Raw genomic sequence first — 17,987 nt, 5'->3', positions numbered from 1 at the left:
TACCAGGATTTCACACCGAATTATTTTAGGTTATACCACACCATGAGATGTCATGTAATAGATTCCTAACATTTAACTAAAATATGCTGAAATCTATACAAAATGCTCCATCTTAACGTTATTGTGATACGGTAAAACACCTGCAATGTTGCAAGTATCCATGCTGAAAGCTTAGGAAACACAAACCATTACTCAACAGGAAACATTTGTGTCAGTAAGATGAAAGTCAGAGTACAACTGGGTATAACAAAGCCGGTCACAGCACACCTGACAAACAAATGGAAGTTTTAGACAAAGCCATTTGTAGACCCATCAATACTAGTTCAGCCGATCCCGCAGACTTATGCCAACATTGATGTCCCCTTATAAAATATAGTTTTACAAATGATCAAAAACAAAAAGCAGAATGCTACAACTATGAAAGCACAATTTAATCATATAAGAAAATATATATAGTACAGCTTAAAAAAATATGAAAAAAATAAAACACATACAACATAGCCCCTGCACCCACCGATTTTCCTCCAGGCAGATTTTATTCACCTGACAAATCCATACTTTAGGCATTTAGCAATTGAATTGGGTAACATTTTGATGACTTCATATCCAATTTGCATAGTTGTTTCTGTAGTAGTTACACAAGCTTCAACTTTTATTTTGCCTACAAAAATGAGTTATTTTGAAAGCAACAAGAAAAAAAGCCAAAAAACCTGAACTATCACTCCGCAACTTTTCACATTATTTGGGCAAAAGTTATATGCTCCAATTCCATACACACCATCCAACCACCCGAGCCAAATATTGGTGATACAAGAGAAAAGAAGATAGTGACAAATCAGAAATGTCACCACTGAGGTTTTCCCATCAGATACTACACAGAATATCCCTAGAAAGGTTAGCGGTAATGAATGGGTGCAAATGATTGTACAAGCTTTCCTTCATCCAGGACATATTAAATGTGTTTAGGTCTGGAACGCAATTACACACAGTCAGCCTGCAGCAAAGGCAGAGGAAGGTTATGGGCAATGTACGAGACTTAAGCAATGTGTTCAAAGAGATAAAGGACACCGCTCCTTCCCAACCAGCATTCAGAACATATGTTTAGTGTTTTCCATGATTTTCTTCAATATTAAGGAAATAGATATAAAATAAAGAAAATACAAGGTAAGCTCTCTCCCTCCTCTAATCTGTAGACCCTAAATGACTGTGCCCCATGCACCCAGGATGTAAATCTACTACTTTGACAGCAGATTGTACTGCATAGGGATGTAACATCCAAGAGGTGACAAATTACTGGCCCAAATCTCCTGTAGTCTGAGGAGCTTAAAGGGGTTTTCCCACGAAGGAAAGTTAGGCCCTATCCACAGTATAGTGTCTAACTTGCTGATCAGGGGGGTCTCAGTGCTGAGACTCCCCGCAGATCGCGAAAAGCAATTTACGTCAGCTACAAAGAAATTAATGGAGCAGACCGGTCATTGGGACACACTCTTTTAACCATAACGCCATACTCCTTTTGCTGTGCTAGTCATAAACATGCAGTAAAATGAAAATGTTTATTGTAGATCATTTCAAAAGTTTTACAGTTCGGGATTGAAGATGCACAAGAACAATATATGAAGGTAGGTATTTATTTCAAGGTATTCATAGCTTTAAGCCCTTAATTAACAAACACTGTGTATCAAGATGCGGTGACTTTCTTTATTTGATGGGCTACCAAAATAAGAATTTAAAAAATACTTCCATCTTTACCTGACACGTTGTTAACATCTTTCATTTTAAAAAAAAAACCCTCTTGGAGACATTTCCACAAAAAGAGGCGTATGAGCCAATGTATTTTCATCATTGTTGAGGGGATACACTGTATATTTGCACCATGTCTGTACAATATATGCTTGACGTTTGTAGTCCAAACATTGCATTCTTGGCAAATTAAACACCTTGGAATTTTCCTCATTTTTGAGTAGTGCTGCTTGTTTCTTTTCTCTACTGTGTGCACTGTAAAAAGGACGTCTCTATAAACCCACTATAGGGGCACCATACCTCACCTTTTAACATATTTTTAAAGTAGCAAGATCCTATGTGTACATAATAAACAGCACAAACTATGTGCACAATATAACATGGTTTCTACATTTTTCAAGCAATTTTTCCTTTTTCTGGATCTCTAGGATTTTTTTCTTCCTTGTTGAGCTGTTGGGTGTAGACCTAGCTGCTGCTAACTCCTCTACTTTTCATCTAAGAATGGGCTGTGAATAACCATATAAGCAGAGTTTTTCGGCACAAAAACTGTGCTGGAAAAATCCTAACTCTGCTTATACTCGAGTCTATAAAAAATTAAACACTGTATACACCTTTCTGACGCACCCCGCAGGTCTTCCTCTTGGTTCTGGTGCTCCGGCTCCGCTTGAGGTCCCCGTTCGATGCCGGCAGTGCACAAACAATGACGTCAGCAAATGGCAAGTGGCTATATACTGTTGGGCATTGGGCTGGTCAACTTAAAACTGGCTGGAGGCTAAGACAAATGTATTTCCCACTCTAGGCTTATACTCGAATCAATAAATTTACATAGTTTTTGTGTTAAAATTAGGTACCTTGGCTCATTCCCTTGGTTGGCTTATACTCTACTATATACAGTAGCTCAGTGTCTCTTTTAACACTTTTAGACTGGTACCTACTCCTGGCGCATCTACAAAATCAAAAAAAGTTAAAAAAAATAGAACATTCATACCGATTTCTTTAGCTACTGAATATGCCTCTTCTGGAGTCTTTGCGACAAAACCCTTTGGTGTAGCGATGCCGGCATCTTTAAGAAGTCCCATGCTGAGATACTCATGCAGTGACAGGTTTCTGTGCTGTTGTGCTTGCACTCCATTAGATCCAAACACGCCAGGGAATCCACCGAGAACCTGAATGGAGAAAAAATAAAAAGATTTTTATAGTTTACAAGCAAAAGTGTCTTTTTTTGTTTTTTTAAATTGTCAAATAAACAAGTCATTTTAAGGGAAAAGTTGTAAAAATCTTCATGTGTGTCAGGTACTCCGGCTCAGCTGCAGTTCTGGGACCCACTGTGTTAGGTATGTGGAGGGAATAATAAAAAGATATGGCAGATAACGCCTCTGGTAACAGTGTTAGAAGTGCTCAGCGTGTCTCCCACATTATCCGGTGCAATATCATGATTTTTCACACCTAACACTTTCCATCAATCTACCTATATATCAGAACATGAAAGATGTACAAACACACAGAATTCTCTATCCACGTATAAATATTCATATACACTCAAAGCATTTGGAAAGTCTTGAGACACTTTCATTCTTTATGTTGCATAAATTTGTGGCCAGTTGTCTGCTATCACTTTTCACTCAATATCCAAAATGACAAAGTGAAAATATTTGCTAACATATTGAAAATGAAAAACTAAAATATTGCATTGTCAGCAGTCTTCAGAACCTTTACAGCCTCCAGTCTTTTTGGGCATGATGCACCAATGTATCCTTAAAGGGGATATCCGGTTATAAAAATTACTTGGGGCCGGGCTGGGGCGGGTTATTTAAAAATAATAAACTTGTACTTACCTCCTCCGGTGCTGCCGATGTCCCACGCCCCTGTTTATTTAAAGGGGTACAGAAGCCGCGCACAGGGAGTTTTCGGCCGGCGGTGTGGCCGGCTCCTCCCATCCGTCCCAATCTCTCAGCGTTGCAAGCGATGGGAGATGGTGTCGGATGGGAGCTTCCGGCCGGCAGGAAGCTCCATGTGCACCCTTGTAAAGAAACTGGCGCACAGATGAGACGGACAGCGGCATGGGACATCAGCAGCGCTGGACGAGGCAAGTACATGTTTATTATTTTTAAATAGCGCACGGCCTGAAGTAATTTTTTACACCCAGATAACCCCTTTAATCGGAGCTGGTAACCTTCGGGGAACAGTTACTAGACATTTTCAGGTCTTTCCAGAGATGTTGAATTGGGTTTAAGTCAAGGCTTCGGCTGAAACAAGTAATGACATTCATATAGTTGTCCTTAATTCACTCCGGAGTTGTCTTGGCTGTGTGCTAGGGGCAACTCTTGTTGGAAAGCACTCTGGGTCAGGTGTATATTAAGAATATCGCTGTACTTTACTCCATTCAGCAACCACTCACTCCTGACCACCTCCCAGTAAGGATTGTATGGACAGGTAATGTGTATCTCCCGTTTCCCCCAGACTTGACACAAATTCAATCTAGTTTTCTTCAGACTAGAGAATCTTACTTCTATGGTTGAAGACTTCGTGCACATAACTTTAAACACATTACAGGACACAAACAGGGGAAAATAATCCATCTGGAAGGAAATTGATGGGCAAGCATGGCTCACCCGCCAATGTCCATAGGAAAGGAGCATCCAAACTGCAAATTATAGGGCATGCACTGTGCCTCACTTTACCAAACACAACAGAAGTCAATGTGGACCAGGGGGTTAAAGGGGTTTTCCTACGAAAAAAAAAAAAGGACCCCACAGCACTCCAACAGTTGAGCGGAGCAGCAGGACGCGCATGTCCAGGCTGCCCCTTTCATTTCTATTTCGTTCACCCCTTGTCGTTCACAAAGAGCGACAAGGGGTCGAACTTTGCTACATCAGACCCCACGTTCCTGTGATCTGTGGGGTCTCTTTTCTGTGGATAGGGCCTATATTGTTTCATCTTAGTTGTGTTTTTTTTAAACTGAGGAAAGGCATGTGTCTGGCCACTTTGCCATACTGATGAAGTATCCCAGATTGATGAAGTGCAACAGTGATGAGTGACCTTCTATAAGTTTCTTCCATCTGCAAAAAGGATCTATGAAACTTAACTATAGTGGTCACTGGGTCCTTAGGTCCATATCCATGCAAAAAGAGAGTTTTACCCCTAGTGGGGCACCAAGTACAAAGCAGCATTAAAAGACATTAAAAAAAAAAAGTTAGAAAAGTGAAGGGGTTTGAAGTCTTCTATGCTTACCAGGGAATTTTTCATTGACATCAAACATATTTTTCCTTTTTATGTCTAAATCTTGGATGTATCTTACCATTAGGTGCACCTTATTGCCCTCCCAAAAAAGGCAGCAAACAATTTTTTTATAGCAGAAAACTCTGCCAGGTCAGGCCTGTCAAAAACAGACCTAACCTGGTAGAGATTGTGTCCGGATCTGGTAAGAGACTGGAGATCCATTCACCAGTGTAGCGCTGCCTGAAACATTAAAGGATATCTACCACCAGGATGAAGGACTGTATAAAAATGAGCCCCTCAGGCTTATTAGCATACAGTCCTTCATCCTGGTGGTAGATGCCCTTTAAGACTTGGCGTTTAAAACACCAGTCTTAATAAATACCTCCCACTGGCTCATGTGCAGCAGACACAACTGAATATGAAACATATGAGCGCTAAAACTATTGCAGTAAACAACCCGACAGATTTCATGATGACGCGCACGCTTATGCCCGCACTTGTGGTGATCATTGCCTAACAAAATCAGGAAGTTCTGCTCTTGAGTACTTTTTTTTTCCTGTTGATGCAAAAAAGGCATTTTGCAATATTCCAGTAAGAAAATACAGATTTATGGGTAAGAATAATCCATGGCAGCTGACAAGTAAAGCTTGGCAGTACTATAAAGTGTGACAGGATAGGAATGCACATACATTAAAAAAAAAAAAAGAAAAGAAATAGGACAGATGGGTCTTACAAACATTACCACATTGATCTTTGCTTAGGTTATAATTGTTATAAAGTGTCATTTTTAGTGGGACGAGTTGACATTTTTATGGACAGAATTTTGGAGACTGCCTTTGTGGAAGTACAGAGTCCTAAAGGTCACTCATGCTCCATGGAGTATCCTGGGTAAGGAATATGCAAATACATTTCCAGTCAGGCCCACCCTAAAGAGAAAGGAGACCAAAACACAGACAATGCCATTTCTTTGGTGGCAGAGATTGTTTTTTTTTTTATCCCTGAAGTGTATGGTACTGGTTCAGCCATAAATGAAAAACTGGTGGAATATTTCTCTTTAAAAAGGAACCTGCCACCTTTTACATATACAGCTAGTGATAGAGTTTTATTAACTAAAAGAAAGCCTTCTTTTAGGAAAAAAAAAAAAAATGTTTTCCTTACAGCCCCATACATCAACTTGATCTTATATTATGGCATCGGAGGGGGGGTGTCCTGCATGGCCGGCTTCTCCCATCTACTTCTCCCCATGCCTTATGCCTCCTTACAATTCAGCAGTTCACGTTGTGTATGCATGCATCCATGGACTTCTATTACGCTTCATCCTCCATCCCGTTTCCTGTGATAAGATACATACAAGGCGTACATTTTGCTATTTTAAAGTGTGTAGGACCTTTGGTGACATCACCCTGGTCACATGACATGAGCATAACACAAGGCACCATGTAAAAATATTGACAATAAATAGAGCTTTATATGTCTGTAATTGAATATTGGCAGATGGACCCCAAGTAAAAGGAGTCAGGGCAGTGATTGAAAGTGACACAAAGCTGTCAAAATAAGGTGCATGGTTCACTGGCAATCTGGGAGAAAGCGGAATAACGGAATAAAGTAAGCATATTTGCTGTAATTAAGGCACAGTGTCTCACTGGTAGCTAATTTAAGGTAGTATGTGCAGGACTTGTAACCAGCAAGAATTTCAACGTGCGACCCAAATGACATGTCAACTTTATTCTTTGGGTCGGTGCAATCACAGGATACCAAATTTATATAGGTTTTATGTTTTCATACATTTACAAAAATTAAAGCCTCCTGTACTAAAAAAATTCATTTTGCCATCTTCTGGCGCTAATAACTTTTTCATAATTCAGTGTGCGGAGCTGTGTATGATGTCATTTTTTTGCACCTTTTGACGTTTACAATGCTACCATTATAAGGACTGTGCGGCCTTTTGATCACTTTGTCGAATTTTTTCTATATTTCCCAATGGCAAAAGAGTGGCATTTTCGACTATGGGCACTATTTTCTGTTACGGTGTTAAACACCGGGAAAAACAGTTTTTATATTTGGATAGATCAGACGCGCGATACCCATCAGGTTTATTTTTACTATTTATTTATATTTATATCACTTGTAGGGAAAGGGAGGTGATTTAAATATTAGGGTTTATTTAAAAAAAAAAAAATTTCTATTACTATTTTTCAGTTTTTCAGATTCCCTAGGGCAGTGGTGGCGCACCTATGGCACGCGTGCCAGAGAGGGCACGCAGAGCCCTCTCTGTGGGCAGGCGCACCGATGCCTGAACCACTGCTGGAGGCTCACTGGAACTGACCCTGCTCAGCCGATCTTCATGCTGTGAAGGTGTCAGGTCTCTGTGGAGCTTCCTGTGTGCCAGCGCTGCTGTCTGCTCACAGCTAACACATTCCTCAGCATGCAGCAGCACGGAGCCGGCCACAGAGGTCAGAGGTTGCATGTGGGCGGAGTCACAGACGCTCCCGTCTGTCATCAGGAAGAACTGAGGATAAGCTACAGATGCAGCACAGGAGTCTAGGCTGTGAGAAGGCTGCTGGGTGAGCTCTCAGTTCTGCTCATTCCACTTGCATTTAACCTCCTTTGTCACCCAACCCCACAAACAGCCCTGATGCTTATTCACTCACTGTACATAGGACTGCAGGATCCCAATCCCTATCAGACAGCCCTGTGTATGGAACAGCACTATTGTACTTACACAGGACTGTCTCCTTTACATGGAGGGAAAAGCAGCAGTCCTATGTAAGTTACATGCATAGGACTGCTGCCTCACCCTCCCTCAGGCAGTCCTGTAAAAGGTTTTACCCTGTACTTTTTGTGTCACATTGAGGGAAATACAGCAGTCCCAAGTAAACTATGGGACAATAGGCTGCAGCAGTCCTGTGTAAAATACAGCACTGCATGGTACAAAAGCCAATTTGAGTAACAGACTGCTGCATCTTATTGCTCCATAAGTTACATAGGACTTCTGTAGCTAGACAGTTTTCATTCATTACACAGGACTGCTGCCTCTTCCTTCATGTAAAACAGTGATGTATAAGGTAGCAGTCCTATGCAAGAAAAGAAAGTTGGCAGACTGCAGCAGTCCTGAGTAATATATGCGGTCTGGTATCCCAGCAGTTCTGTGTAAACTTAACACTGGACTGTTAAGCCCAGTAGCTCACTATGTATGTAGTGAACTATTTATTTTATTAATTACTAACCTAGGACTGCTGCAGATTTTCTAGTTATCTATGTTGGCATTATTGGGCAGTTTGCATTTTAAAACGCAATTCAATTTAGAAGCACTAGAGAGGAGTTACTACTGAACAGGTACTGGCCCTGAGTGTGAATTGCCTTATTGGCACTTTGTGTTAAGTAGGTACATTTTGCGTTTTAGTTTGGGCACTCGGTCTCTAAAAGGTTCGCCATCACTGCCCTAGGGTACTTTAGCCCTAGGTTGTCTGAATGATCCTACCATATACTGCCGTACTACATTATAGCAGTATATGGGGATTTTCCTCTCATTCATTACAATGTGCAAATCGCACATTGTGATAAAAGGGTTAAAATCAGACAGCCGCAGGTCTTCTTATGACCCTAGGCTGTTATGTGACCAGATCACCGCTCCACAATGACGTCACGGGGCACGGCGATCACCACCAATATAGTGGTGTCATCTTTATGAAGCTGGTATGGAGAGGGCTCCACCCTTCAGCTCTCTCCAAACATTGCCCGGCGATGTGTGATAGGGGTTAAAGTAACACTGTCACTATTACATCATCAACGCCACTATCTTTTCTAGAATTCCCTCTTAACCTTTTGCGGGTAAAGCCAGTTTTAACCTTCCTGCCCAGGACCTACTTTTAAAATCTGGCACGTGTCCCTATAAACGGGGTTTTTTTTTTGGAACACTCAAGAAAACTGTCACCAGATTCATTAACCCCTACGGGACTCAGCCTCTTTTGGCCTTAAGGACGCGGACCCATTTTTCAAATCTTCCCTGTGTCACTATAAGTGCTTATAGCTTTGGAACGATTTACCATATCCAGGGGATTTTGAGATTGTACTTTCAAATTAGTTTAAAAATTTGGATGAAATCTTTTGCGTTTAGTTATGAAAAAGAAAATTTGGAAAAAATTTGGAAATATTCTTTATTTTCAACGTTCTAAATTCTGTACTTTTGATGCAGATAGTCTTAGCACCCAAATAAATTCATAACTTACATTTCCCAAATGTCTGCTTTATGTTGGCATGGTTTTTTAAGATTCCACATATTTTACTAGAATGTTATGAGGCTCAGAATTTAGGTGACATTTTCCACTTTTTTTTATAAAATCGCCAAAACCTGTATTAGATGGACCTGCTCAACTTCTAATTGACACTGAGAGGCCTAAATAATAGTGAGACTCGTAAATTACCCCATTGTGGAAACTGCACACCTCAACGTATGAAAAACCACTTTTAAGAAGTTTGTTAACCCTTTAGGTGTTTTATAGGGGTTAAAACAAAATGGAGGTGCAAATAAAACAGTCTGACCGGAGCTCCTTGTGTGTCCTTTTATATATCCTTTGATAAATCGATGATTTCACTCCTTTCCCAACTATGTTCCAAATTCTTCAGTACACTTCCACACAAACGGTATTTGGATGGGAATAGATCGCTATTCAGACAGTTTTAAGCTGCGTTTTCTTGCATCCTGTAGCCAAATAGTGTACAGCTACTATAGAAGAGATTAAGCAGCAGATAGGGTAGTATGTTCAAATATATGGAGTTTATTTTATTAAAACATACTCACAAAATAGAATAAAAACATGCGCATATAAAATCCACCATGTGGACGCCAGACTCGCTAGTTCGCCCGACCCAGGGTTTCGCTACCACAGCTTCTTCCGGGGCGTTGCTGGCTAGTAACCTCTCAATCTTTTTATACCTTACACATAGCACAATTACTGCCTTCCATTCTATTATAAAATAGATACATCAGACCATTTAGCAACTATTTAGTATACATACAATATTAATATATAAAAAACTAACAAGAATGTTCTACCAGGAGAAAAATAAAATATCTGTTGTTACACAGCTTAAACTCCATATATTTGAACATACTACCCTAGTAGCTGTACACTATTTGGCTACAGGATGCAAGAAAACGCAGCTTAAAACTGTCTGAATAGCGATCTATTCCCATCCAAATACCGTTTGTGTGGAAGTGTACTGAAGAATTTGGAACATAGTTGGGAAAGGAGTGAAATCATCGATTTATCAAAGGATATATAAAAGGACACACAAGGAGCTCCGGTCAGACTGTTTTATTTTTACTAATTGCTAGATGTGGGATCCATCTGTGACTGTTTGGCAGCTCCTATAGGGGATAGTGTGCATCACAAAAACACTTTTTCTTTTGTAAAATGGAGGTGCAGTCTGCAAATTGTAATATTTTTTCACAATACACTCATTAAATGAAAAAAGGGTCCACAAAGTTTGTTACCCAATCTCTCCCGAGTACACGGATACCCTATATGTGGTGGTAACCTGCTGTATGGGCACACGGCCGGGCAGAGAAGGGAAGGAGGCGCCATGCAGATCAGATTTGCTATGTCACATTGTACAGGCTATAATTTTTTTCTTTTTTTTAATGAGGACCTATAGGGGCTTATTTATTTTGCCACATGAGATGCACTTTTCTGGTAGGTAATTTTGGGGCATCTATAGCTAATTGGTGAGATTTTATTAACTCTTTGTTGGTGGAGGAAATGAAAAATCACAATTTTTGGTAAAATTTTTATGTTTTGATTTTTTTTTGGTCGTTAACCATACCATGAAAATAGTATATTATTTTTGTTCTATGGTTCGCCACGATTACGAAAAGACCTCATTTATATAGATTTTTTTATTTTTTCCCATTTTTACTGATTAAAAAGTAATTTGGCAAAAATGTTGTTAATTTTAGCATCACCCTCTTTCATATGCATAGCTTTTTTATTTTTTGCCTACAAACCTGGTTTAGGGCTTATTTTTTGCGAGAAGGATGGTTCTTTTTCGTGGTCTTATTTTAGAGTGCATAACATTTTTAAATCACTTTTTATAGGGTATTAAATGATCTTTTTTCTGAACGTTTTTGCTGTTTTTTTTCTCCAGCGTTTACCATGCGGGTCCAGTAACGATTCTGCAGGGTTTTTTTGTGTTTTTTATACTTTAAGTGTTTTTATGGGAAAGTGACATTTTAGGGGCTTATATTTTAATGTATTTATTTTTTATTTATTCTAATGTGTAGTGTTCAGTGTTTTTCACTTTTTTTTTTTACTTCTACTTAGTTTCATAGTTTCATAGTTTCTACGGTTGAAAAAAGACACTTGTCCATCAAGTTCAACCAAGGAAGGGAAGGGATTGGATGAGGAAGGGATTTAGGGGAAACAATTCTATATAACATAACCATCAATGTTATTTAGGTGTAAAAAGGCATCTAGACCCTTCTTGAAGCTCTCCGCTGTCCCTGCTGTGACCAGCGCCTGAGGCAGGCTATTCCACAGATTGACCGTTCTCATAGTAAAAAAGCCCTGTCGCCTCCGGTGATTAAACCTTGATTTCTCCAAACGGAGACAGTGCCCCCTCGTCTTTTGATTTGATCTAATCTGAAACAACTTACCTCCATATTTTTTGTATGGACCATTCATATATTTAAATAAATTAATCATGTCCCCTCGTAGTCGTCTCTTTTCCAGACTAAATAAATCTAGTTGTTTTAATCTTTCCTCATAACTAAGACCCTCCATACCCCTTATCATTTTTGTGGCTCTACGTTGAACCCTCTCCAGCTCCAGGGCATCCTTTTTATGGACCGGTGCCCAGAACTGGACAGCATATTCCAGGTGTGGCCGAACCAGTGCCTTGTATAGTGGTAATATTACATCCCTATCACGAGAGTCCATACCACTTTTGATACATGACAAGATCCTACTGGCTTTAGAGGCAGCTGATTGACATTGCATGCTGTTATTCAATTTATGATCTACTAGTACCCCCAGGTCCTTCTCAACAAGGGACTCTCCCAGATTTACTCCCCCAAGGACATATTTTGCCTTTGGATTATTGGCCCCCAGGTGCATAACCTTACATTTATCCACATTAAACCTCATTTGCCAAGTGGATGACCAAACATTCAGTTTGTCCAAGTCACCCTGCAGCCTATGAACATCCTCCATAGACTGTATTACACTACACAGTTTGGTGTCATCTGCAAAAATAGACACAGTGCTATTAATTCCTACCTCTATATCATTAATAAATATATTAAATAGTAGTGGGCCAAGCACAGAACCCTGGGGTACACCACTCATAACTGGTGACCATTCCGAGTAGGAATCATTGACCACAACTCTCTGGATACGATCCTTCAGCCAGTTTTCAGTCCAATTGCAAATGATTTCTGCCAAACCAATAGCCCTAATTTTACCCATCAGGCGTCTATGAGGGACAGTGTCAAATGCCTTTGCAAAGTCCAAGAACACAATATCCACAGCTGCTCCTCCGTCCAGACACCTGCTCACCTCTTCATAGAAGCAGATAAGGTTAGTTTGACAACTTCTATTCTTAGTAAACCCATGCTGGCTGTCACTTATTATACTATTTGATGTCACATACTCCAGTATGTAGTCTTTTACCAACCCTTCCAATACTTTCCCCACAATGGAAGTTAAGCTTACAGGCCTGTAATTGCCAGGCGAAGTTCTAGAGCCCTTTTTATATATTGGCACCACATTTGCCTTGCGCCAGTCACTTGGCACCACACCAGACATTACGGAATCCCTGAAGATGTTAGACAGCGGTACAGCAATAACAGAACTGAGTTCTTTAAGAACTCTGGGGTGTAACCCATCTGGTCCAGGAGCTTTGTACACATTGATTTTATTGAGCTTAGATTGGATAATGTCTACATTTAGCCAGCCTAGTATATCACAGGATCCATGACCCGCACTGGCACCACCCAAGTCAGAAGTTCTCTCTTCTATTGTATAAACGGAGCTAAAAAACCTATTAAGTATCTCCGCCTTCTCCTGGTCTCCAGTCACCGATGCCCCATTTTCAGAATAAAGGGGTCCAACCTGTTGTGACCCATTTTTTTTTGCATTGATATACCTAAAAAATTTCTTGGGATTTGTTTTGCTATCTTTAGCCACCTGTCTTTCATTTTGTATTTTGGCTGATTTGATTTCTTTTTTACAGATTTTGGTAAGTTTTTTATAAGTATTGAAAGCCTCAGGTGACCCGTCAGATTTATATTTTTTAAATGCCCTCTTTTTCTCATTAATTGCCCTTTTAACTGTAGGTGTAAGCCACGCGGGGTGTAATCTAGCCCGTCTATACTTGTTACCTATTGGAATAAATTTAGAAGTATAAAAACCCAGGATAGATTTGAATTTCTCCCATTTAACATTAGTATCACCATGTGACAGTATCTGATCCCAGTCTATATCCTGTATTGCAGCCCTGAATTTTTGGAAATTAGCCCTCTTAAAATTCAATACTTACTTGAATGCTCTGATCGCTGGTTCAAGTTCAATACACTGCTCTACAATACTATTTTATTGTAGAGCAGTGTAATCTGTCTGTCAAGCTTGCGCATGCTCAGACAGTTTACAGTCAGACCCGGAAGGGGTCTGACTGCCAGGGAGAGCGGGCAGCTCCGGGGCACATGCCAGTCCTTGGAGCTGCCCAGAAGTGGATTGGATCCCCCGGTAAGCGGTGTGGGGGATCCGATCCATAGCGCAAACACCCTTACACACCGCGGTCATGCTCGACCATGGCATGTAAGGGGTTAACACCCGCAATCGGAGTCGGCTCCGATCGCGAGTGTTAGCGCAGACTGTCAGCTGTGATAGACAGCTGACAGCCGATGCTTCTGGTGCCGGCTCCGTTTGTGAGCCGGTGCCAGAAGCAGGACGTTATAGCACATCCCCGTGCACTTAGGATGCAGCCCAGGGGACGTACTATAACGTCCTGGTGCGCCTAGGGGTTAATAAGCCTAATAAAAAGTAATAACACCCTGCTACTTCAGCGGATAGGAACTGTGCAATTCTTGTAGCCAAAATCAGTGTGGGCACAAGTTAGTATAGTGCTGTGGGAACTTACTATGCTTATTAGTGAGTATTGTGACAGGTTTCTTTTGAAATATCCCAGTGATTTTAAGACAAATTGTACTTCAAGTCAGTTGAAAAATGTCGGTGATATGTCATAGTCATACCACCAAAATAACTTCATTCACAAACCAATGCCTGCTTTATGTTCGGAAGTTTTTTATGTGTTCTCTCGTTTCTAGGATATTAGAACTCTGGGTGTGATTTTTCACAATTTCATGAAATCTTACGTTTTGAAGAAAAGTTCAGCTCGGCCTAAACAATGATGAATACTGTAACACTGTTTATCTCATTAAAATTATTTTGTATAAAGAATTCAAGATCTGTGCATAGCTACTTTATAATAATGAAACCCCATTAATATTACATTATAGAAACTACACCCCTCAAAACAACTTTTAGGAACATTGTTAACCCCTTTGTGTTTCACAAGGCTTAAAACAAAAATTGAAGTGCAAGTGACAGCTCCTTTTTATTTGCAATAAGAGGATGCACTTCACAGATGCTTCCATTTGTTTCAGCTATAGCATTTTTGGGTGGAGGAAAAGAAAATGCTCAATTCCTTTTTTGGATTTATAGCTATTTTTTTTCTTTTTTCTGTTCACCATACCAAAAAAATATGATGTCATCTTTATTTTCTGGGCCACTACAATTACGGCTATACCTCATTTATGTAGTGGTTTTTACATTTGCCCAAACAATATGGGAGAAAATAGAAAATTTATAAAAATTTTTTGCATCACCATGTTTACAGCGGTATTATTTCTGTGTAAGGTTACATTCACACAAACGTATGGGGGACGTATATATACGTTCCCCAAAAACTTCAATGGCCTTGCGTGCTGTACGGAAGCAGCTCAGTGCAGCACACGTGTGGCACCGTACCGTTCTGTAGCCCACCGAAAGATAGGACATGTCCTATCTCTCCCGGAATATGGTGCCGTGCGCTGTGTATTTCTTTGGAGAGGGGCGGGGGTGAGCAGCGCTCTCCCCCTACTCGTCTCCCAGGCACCGATGTACGGCGGACATACATTGTGTGCATGTAGCCTAAGGGAGATGTGACAGAGAGCCAGCACCAGAACTAAATAGTAGCATCAGATTACCATTACATCCATTTGCGTGAAGGGGTTAATGTTAAAATGCACCGGTTTACATATTTAAAAAAAATTACATCTCCTCCAATTTCATATGCAAACGAACTGGGAAGTCACTTGTTGCCTGAGATGAGTAACTTTACACAAGGCTATAATACAGAAGCAGTATGCTGAAAATATATTAAAACAAGATGTTAAAAAAATAAAACACTACACAGAAGTTGTGATAACAGTAAATAATATTAATAATATTTATTTATATAGCGCCAACGAATTCAGCAGCGCTTTATACTGATAATACGTAATAATACTGAGCCAAAGAAAGAAAGGGGTCATCTAGACTCATGAAAAAAATAGTGCATCTCCGTTTGCCAGTTCCTCGAGATTTACAATTTTTTCAAGCTTTCCAGTACATTGCACAGAATAATAAATAGTACCACAAAAAAAAAGTTGAATGTGTGTCGCAGATAAGCCCTCATATGGCTCTGTACATGGCAATATCAAAAAGAAATGGCTTGTTGAATGAGAGGAATGAAAAGCAAAAAACCCTGAGTTTCAATGGGTTAAAGATAAAAATCTCTTCAGGAATTTGCTACTTTATCATCTTATGTAGCTCACAGAACCAAACATTAGCATAAAACAAGGGAACATCCATTCTTCAATGGGAGAGAAAAGTAATTGTATTGGCATACTAGCAGATGTTTTGGAACTTTAAGATAAGTATTTGTGTGTCTTTACAATTTAAGGGTCTTGAAAGTGGCTGTGGAGAACTGACATTTTGCTTTTCCTTAACCCCCTTTAGAACCAGGGCATTTTCAGTTTATGCATTTGCGTTTTCTTCCACTTCCAGCATGCCAAAACTGGTTATCTGCAGGATAAATTGTACCGCCCTTTGGCACCAATTTTATATGCTGTGCCATATACTGGAAAGCTGGAAAATATTCCAAGTACACTAAAGTTAAGGGGGGGGGAGCAGATCAGAGCTTGTTTTTTTCAGTTTGCGTTCACTTCTCAATGATACCTTAGAGGGCATCTACCTCCAGGATGAGAGACTGTAAGCAAATAAGCCTGAGGGGAATCAGGCTCCATTGACAACTATGGAGCCAGGAGTCCCTCAGGCTCATTTGCATACAGTCCTTCATCCTGCTGATAGATGCCCTTTGAAGGCCCCCCAAGGGTATTTGATCACTCATACTGCAAAACTCAGACTGCAATAGAAATGACCAAACAGGCAGCATGTAAGCCTCAAAGAGGCTCCTGACCATCATGGCAGGCAATCAGCGCCATCAGCCCAATCCACAAACCCCAACACAGGTGTCTTTGACTGCAAAACTTAGGCCACGTTCACACGGTGCATTTTTACTGTGTTTGGAAACACAATCTAAAGAATCCTACTGTGATCACATGTTGATGTAGCATTGGGTTTCCTCATGATGAATACACAATGTTACCTCAACATGGGATCACGGGAGAAGCCTTTGGGTTGCGTTGCAATCAAAACGCACCATGTGAATGCAGTCTTAAACCTGCTGCGTTCAGAGCCAGATAACTGCTATACTACATTGCATAGTTAAAGGGAACCTACCACCACAAATCTACCTATAAAAGGTAGATCGGGTGGTAGGTGGCTCAATGGGACATGAGGATAACCCTTTTAAAGGATAATCCTCACGTCCCCGCACATTTTTAGTAACTTTTATTAGCCTTGTATGCAAATTTTCTTATGCGGCTACTGGGGCGTGTAGTAGCCGCATCTGAGGTTACATGGCGCGGCTACTCCACTCCCCGGTAGCCTCTTTTCCCCTCCATCATCTTCGGCCCGCAGCTACATGCGCAGAACAGCAGGATCGTCGGACGAGGGCATGCAGCCACGAGGAGCTGCGCGCCGAAGATGGTGAGTAGGAGGGGAAAAAGAGGCTACCGGGGCGTGGAGTAGCCGCGCCATGTACCCTCAGATGCGGCTACCCCACGCCCCAGTAGCCGCATAAGAAAATTTGCATACAAGGCTAATAAAAGTTACTAAAAAAGTGCGGGGACGTGAGGATTAGCCCTTAAAAGGGCTATCCTCACGTCCCATTGATCCACCTACCACCCGATCTACCTTTATAGGTAGATTTGTGGTGGTAGGTGCCCTTTAAGGGTTTGAAGCCACACAGCGTCATAACAAATGTAAAACTTCATAACATTCAGCCATCACAGTAAGCACTAAAATATAGAGGTTTTTTTTGGTCGCTGTGTAATTCCCTACAAAACCATAATGAAGAAACCTGGCCACATTTTACAAAAGGGTAAAAAAACATTGGAGACAATTGACAGAGGAGATCGCGGCACTTCCCAATAAAACTTGAGTCTTTATTCGGTAGTCAGTTAAAACATGGTAGATGAAACAAACATATCGCCTACGCGTTTCGAGCTGTTGTAGCTCTTAGTCATGGCTAACATATGTTGAATCGTGTAAAACTTTTAAAAGAAAAATCCACCAATGGGGTTTGGGGGCGTTGTTTGATCATGTGGTGTGCCGTGTCAAAGGGAAACGGTACGTCATGAGAGGGTGTGTATATATCCCACATGACCGTCTCGCCAGAAAAGGCGTGTCGCGGTCATGCGGTATCACGTCATAGGAAGGCGTGTATACACCACATGATCAATTCAAAGGGGCGTTTCACGGTCATATGATACATGTAAACTTCGGTATTCCGTAGGAATATCCGCACAATAGTATGAATCAAACAAATATACTATACAATCTAACATCAAAGAATCAGGACCGGTAACACCACTTTAAACCCTT

General features: G+C 40.6%; 1 protein-coding gene across 1 annotated transcript in view; it reads right to left on the bottom strand.

Annotated features, from left to right (window-relative positions):
• Positions 1-17,987, bottom strand: part of SUCLA2 (succinate-CoA ligase ADP-forming subunit beta) — a 55,747-nt gene that overhangs the window by 27,396 nt on the left and 10,364 nt on the right. The window contains exon 2 of the mRNA XM_072135213.1: positions 2,729-2,906. Within this exon, the coding sequence (XP_071991314.1) occupies positions 2,729-2,906 (178 nt within the window). The remainder of the gene's footprint in view (positions 1-2,728; positions 2,907-17,987) is intronic.

Source organism: Engystomops pustulosus, chromosome 2, assembly GCF_040894005.1.
Source record: "Engystomops pustulosus chromosome 2, aEngPut4.maternal, whole genome shotgun sequence".
Classification (NCBI taxonomy): domain Eukaryota; kingdom Metazoa; phylum Chordata; class Amphibia; order Anura; family Leptodactylidae; genus Engystomops; species Engystomops pustulosus.
The sequence above is the reverse complement of the archived record's forward strand: the minus strand, read 5'-3'. Positions and strand labels throughout refer to the sequence as shown.